This window comes from Podarcis vaucheri (assembly GCF_965113315.1).
Source record: "Podarcis vaucheri genome assembly, chromosome: 1".
NCBI classification, from domain to species: domain Eukaryota; kingdom Metazoa; phylum Chordata; class Lepidosauria; order Squamata; family Lacertidae; genus Podarcis; species Podarcis vaucheri.
In genome coordinates this window covers 3,429,422-3,434,638 of record NC_138759.1, presented here as the reverse complement: position 1 = coordinate 3,434,638, position 5,217 = coordinate 3,429,422, and the positions used below count along the sequence as shown (strand labels likewise).

Sequence of the window (5,217 nt, the reverse complement as noted above, 5' to 3'; positions counted from 1 at the left end):
ATGCTCAGGCTACCCTTTGGGAACTGAGGGGTACAAGGTGGAAAAAGGAAGGATGAAAACATGGCAGTCAAGAAACTTTGCCACACAAAATGGCAGTCCCATGTGGGGAATGTTATGTATAGTGAAACTGCAAATGGTTCCAACCTCTCGATGTAAAAACACCCACAACAAACCCCTTTAGATCATACAACAAATTTGCTTTGTAAAATTGGCAGCAAATATTTTCCAAAAGAGAAATAAAATATAAACCACAAAACTTGGGAATTTAAACCTTCATTTAGATGGGAGTGTGAAGTTGACTAGAAGGTGACAACTTCCACCCCTGCCTGGAGAAAACTGGACATTTGAAACGTATGTCCTGCGCCCAACCTGACATTTTATAAACTTCTGGTCACTTGCTGAGATGACTCTCCTGCTGAAGAACCTAATAGGAAATGAGGGCCAAGGAGAGCCGGAGACACCATGCTTCTGAACTCCATTTGCTGGAAACCGCAGGAAGGTCCTGCTTAAAGGATTTCCATAGGTGCCTGGTTGGCCACTGTGAGGATTGGGATGCTGCCACTAGCCTGAACCAGATGCAAGACTCTTTTGTGTTGGTATGAGAAGCAACTGGGTACAAAAGAGTCAGGAAACGGAGGAGTCTCTCTGTAACTAAGACTCCTCTTCATACCATGGATATGACAAGGCTCCTTTTGGGTGCTGGATCCAACCCCTGCTATCTCCTCCTTCCCAAGTGCTATTTGCTCTGACTATAGAACTATGTGAAATCATGCGCATCACATCAGAGTTTGAGAATCGGGGCAAACAAGTCCCTATTTTTTATTTTTCTGTACACAAGAGCATCTTATGTGCGGCAAGAGGGTCTCATCCGGCTGAAGCAGCTTCCATGTTTGCCGTCCTCTTCAGGCCATCTCTGCAGGTGGACAGATGTTTAATCCAGCTGGAAAGTGGGAGAGAGAAGAGTGAAGACCTTTAGTGTGACGTTCTCTTGGAGTTCCCCCAAACCGTGGCTTCTTCCTCTGGGCTTGTGACTGCCGAAACCCAAGAGGCCCCTTTTTCTACTCTTAGGCAGGAGCAACTTGCCCCTTCTGCCCGCCTTTTAGGCTCAGGGAAGCGCAAGGAGCAGGGCTGACGGCGCTCGCTGGCCTCTCTCCCGAGAGAAGCGCCCCCCCGTCCCAGAGCCCCTCCATCCTCCCTTGCCCCCCATCTCACCTTGATGAAGCCGATGTCCTTGGCGTACTGGCGGAAGCACTGGCGGCACATGTTGAGCCCGTACTTGCGGATCAGGCCGTGGCGGTTGGAGCAGACGCGGCTGTGGGGGGGGGGGAAGAGAAGCCTGGGGTCAGCTGGAGGGCAGGAGGGACCCCCCACTCCCTGTACTCCCCCCCTCGGAGGAAGCGCCCCCTCAGCCCCTCTCCCACGGGGAGAGAAAGAGAGAGGCCTGGGGGTCAGCCGAGGAGGCAGGAGGAACCCCCCCCACTCCCTTTAATCCCTCTTCTTCCCCTCGGAGGAGGCACCCCCTCCCACGGGGGGAGAGAGGGGCCTGTGGGTCAGGGGGGACGGGGACCCCCCATACTCCCCCCTCTCGTCAGAGGAAGCGCCCCCTCAGACCCCTCCCCCGGGCTTGTCTGCCCTTTCCTCCCTCTCCTTCCCTCCCTGGGCGCCTCATGGCGGCGGGGCCCCCTCCCTCACACGTGCCTGGGGGGGGGGGCGAAGAGGCCTGTGGGTCACCCGGGGGGGGCAGGAGGGACCACCACTCCCTCCTCTTCCCCGCGGAGGCACCCCCTCCCCCGCGCCCCCTCAGACCCCCCGGGCTTGGCTGCCCCTTCTCTCCTCTCCCCCCCGCCCTCTTAGAGCCCCAGAGGAGGGCGGGGCCTCCCTCTCTTTCCCTCCCTGGGGCGCCTCATGGCGATGGGGCTCCCTCCCTCACACGCGCCTGGGGGGGGGGAGGAAGAGGCCTGTGGGTCAGCCGGGGGGGACCCCCTCTCCCTTTCCTCCCCCTCCCTATACTGCCCCCCTCAGCCCCCCCCCGGGCTTGGCTGCCCTTTCCTCCTTCTCTTTCCCTCCCGGAGGCGCCTCATGGCGGCGGGGCTCCCTTCGCTCCTTCCCCCTTCCGCCCCCCCGCCCCGATCCTTCTCCCCCCCTACACCCGCTCCCTCCCTCCCCCGCCCCCACCCACCAGGATCGGGACCCCTGGCCGAACTTCCTCGGGTGGCTCCAGTAGAGCTGCTGGTGCCCCATCTTGCTCGGCGCCTGGCGAGGAGGGAAAGGCCGCGCCCCACTGCGCACGCGCGGGCGGAGGAAGAGCCTCTCCCGTGGTGCCCCGCGCCGGCCCGGGCCCCGCCCCCTCTCCCCTGACGCCGCGCCCTCGCCCCGCCCCCGCCGTCACGCCCCGCCCGCCCCGCCCCTTCACTGACATCACGCCGCGCCCCCGTCTGCCTGAGCTCCGCCCCCTCCCCCTGACGTCACGCCGCGCCGAGCCAAGAGCCTGTCCTCTGCGCGTCTCTCCCCTGCCGAGCCCCGCCCCTCTCCCTGACGCCGAGCCCCTTCAGCCCCGCCCCCTCGCCTGACGTCACTCCGCGCCGAGCCAAGAGCCTGTTCCGCGCGCCCCTTCCCCAGCCGGGCGCGGTGGCGCGTGCCTGTAATCCAGCTACTCCTGGAGGCTGAGTCTGGCGGATCGCTTGAGCCCAGGAGTTCGGGGCTGCTGTGGGCTATGCCGATCGGGTGTCCGCACTAAGTTCGGCATCAATATGGCGAGCCCCGGGGAGCCGAGGCGCGCCAGGTTGCCCAAGGAGGGGTGAACCGGCCCAGGTCGGAGACGGAGCAGGTCAAAACTCCCGTGCCGATCAGTAGTGGGACCGCGCCTGTGAATAGCCGCTGCAGCCGCGCCTGGGCAACACAGCGAAACCCAGACTCTCCTTTTGCTGCTCAGGAATAGAATAATAATAATAATAATATTATGATTAAGAAGGGCAATCGGGAGAGGACTTTTGATTGCATTCAGCAGCAATCAAAGAATAATAATAATAATGGCAATTGGGAGAGAGAGAGATGCGCTGCAGCCTCGCCGGGGCAACACAGCCATACCCAGACTCTTTGGCTGAATTTAATGCAACAAAATAATAATGATGATAAGTGCAATTCGGAGAGAGACGCTGCAGAAAGAACAATGCTAAATGCATTTATTCCATGAAGGGCAAATGAATAGATTCCATCAAGGGAACTCGCCCCCTGCCTTTGCCCCCCGGATCAGACAGGGTCTCTGGCCGCTTGCAGGAACTCCTCGGCCCGCAGGAAAAGCGACGGGCCCCGCGGCCGCCGAGATCTCGGGGAGGGAGCGGGCTGGGGACTATGGGCCGGGAAAGGGAGTTTGGCGGAGGCTCGCAAGCCTTGACTGCATTTCTGCAAAGAACTTCTCCACTGACCGGACAGAGCCCAATGGGCTCCTGCGCTGCGCGACCGCCTCCTCCTGGCCAGAGCCACGAAGTGCTTCTCAGGCCGCGCGCACTTCCCCCAGTCGCCAGCAGGGGTCAGCGCAGCAGCGCACACGGACCGCTGGGAAGAAAGATGCTTTTAGGATCTTTTAGCTGCAGAAACAGATAAGCCCTTCCAGAAGTGGAACCACAGGGTAAATGAGCAAGCTCAGCTTTATTTAGAAATGGGGGGAAATGTGATCCCCCACAATATATATTCCGATTCCCAGACACGGTCCATTGAAGCTGCCCCTAAACTGGTTTGGGACTACAAGTCCCAACACCCCTGATCATCACCCTTGCACAACACAAAACACTGTTCTGTAGGTTCTGTTTTATTTTATTTGCTTCTTATCTTATATTTTGGAAATGTACATCTAGGTGGTTTTTTCCATTAAATTTTTGGGGTCCCCAAGAGAGTGGGGCCTTAAGCTAGAGCTTGTTTAGGTAAAGAGACCCCTGACCGTTAGGTCCAGTCGTGACCGACTCTGGGGTTGCAGCGCTCATCTCGCTTTATTCGCCGAGGGAGCCAGCGTACAGCTTCCGGGTCATGTGGCCAGCAGGACTAAGTCACTTCTGGCGAACCAGAGCAGCGCACGGAAATGCCGTTTACCTTCCTGCCGGAGCGGTACCTATTTATCTACTTGCACTTCATGCTTTCAAACTGCTAGGTTGTTTAACTTATACAGTGGTACCTCGACTTAAGTACTTAATTCGTTCCAGAGGTCCATTCTTAACCTGAAACTGTTCTTAACCTGAAGCACCACTTTAGCTAATAGGGCCTCCTGCTGCTGCCACATGATTTCTGCTCTCATCCTGAAGCAAAGTTCTTAACCTGAAGCACTATTTCTGGGTTAGCGGAGTGTGTAACCTGAAGCATCTGTAACCTGAAGTGTTTGTAACCCGAGGTACCACTGTACTTAAATCCGGCACTGTTTGCAATACAGTGGTACCTCAGGTCTTCAGGTCAGGATGAGAACAGAAATCACGCAGCGGCAGCAGGAGGCCCCATTAGCTAAAGTGGTGCTTCAGATTAAGAACAGTTTCAGGTTAAGAACGGACCTCCAGAACGAATTAAGTTCTTAACCCGAGGTACCACTGTATTGTCTACACTGACTGGTAGCAGCTCAGGAGATGATGGGAATTGAAGCAGGGACGTTTTGCATGGAAAATAGATGCTCTGCCTCTCAGCAAACCAATTAAAATGGTTTCACAAGCAACAATTTCTGAAAGAGTGTGCATATAAATGTATGATCACAGTGTGTGTGTGTATATATACAGTGGTGCCTCGCAAGACGAAAAGAATCCATTCTGTGATTCTCTTCGTCTAGTGGTTTTTTCGTCTTGCGAAGCAAGCCCATTGACGGATTAGCGGATTGGCGCTATTAGCGCTATTAGCGGCTTTTAGCGGCTTATCAGCTTATCGGATCAGCTGATAAGCGGCTTAGCGGCTTAGAAAAAGGGGGGGGAGAAACCCCCCCCGCAGGAACTCGCAAGACATTTTTGTCTTGTGAAGCAAGCCTATAGGAGTTTCATTTTGCGAAGCACCTCCAAAACAGAAAACTCTTTCGTCTAGCGAGTTTTCCATCTTGCGAGGCATTCGTCTTGCGGGGCACCACTGTATAATGTTTCACTTTTATTACAAATGCTATACAGTGGTACCTCGGGTTACAGACGCTTCAGGTTACAGACTCCACTAACCCATAAATAGTGATTCAGGTTAAGAACTTTGCTTCAGGATGAG

At 56.0% G+C, this 5,217-nt stretch overlaps 1 protein-coding gene across 1 annotated transcript; it reads right to left on the bottom strand.

The window, feature by feature from the left end:
• Positions 1 to 787: 787 nt before the first annotated feature.
• On the bottom strand, positions 788 to 2,341 carry LOC309539942 (small ribosomal subunit protein uS14). The gene is made up of 3 exons (XM_082236415.1): positions 2,180 to 2,341; positions 1,213 to 1,312; positions 788 to 940 (listed from the first exon to the last, which is right to left on the bottom strand). Exons 1-3 carry the CDS (start codon positions 2,239 to 2,241, stop codon positions 932 to 934), a joined length of 171 nt encoding a protein of 56 aa, XP_082092541.1. The 5' UTR covers positions 2,242 to 2,341; the 3' UTR covers positions 788 to 931.
• Between the last annotated feature and the right edge of the window lie 2,876 nt (positions 2,342 to 5,217).

Coding starts and splice junctions, on each gene's coding strand:
- LOC309539942 (XM_082236415.1), bottom strand. CDS start 2,241: ATGGGGCACCAGCAGCTCTACTGGAGCCACCCGAGGAAGTTCGGCCAG. Junction 1,313..2,179: donor GGCCAGGGGTCCCGATCCTG/GTGGGTGGGGGC, acceptor CCCCCCCCACAG/CCGCGTCTGCTCCAACCGCC.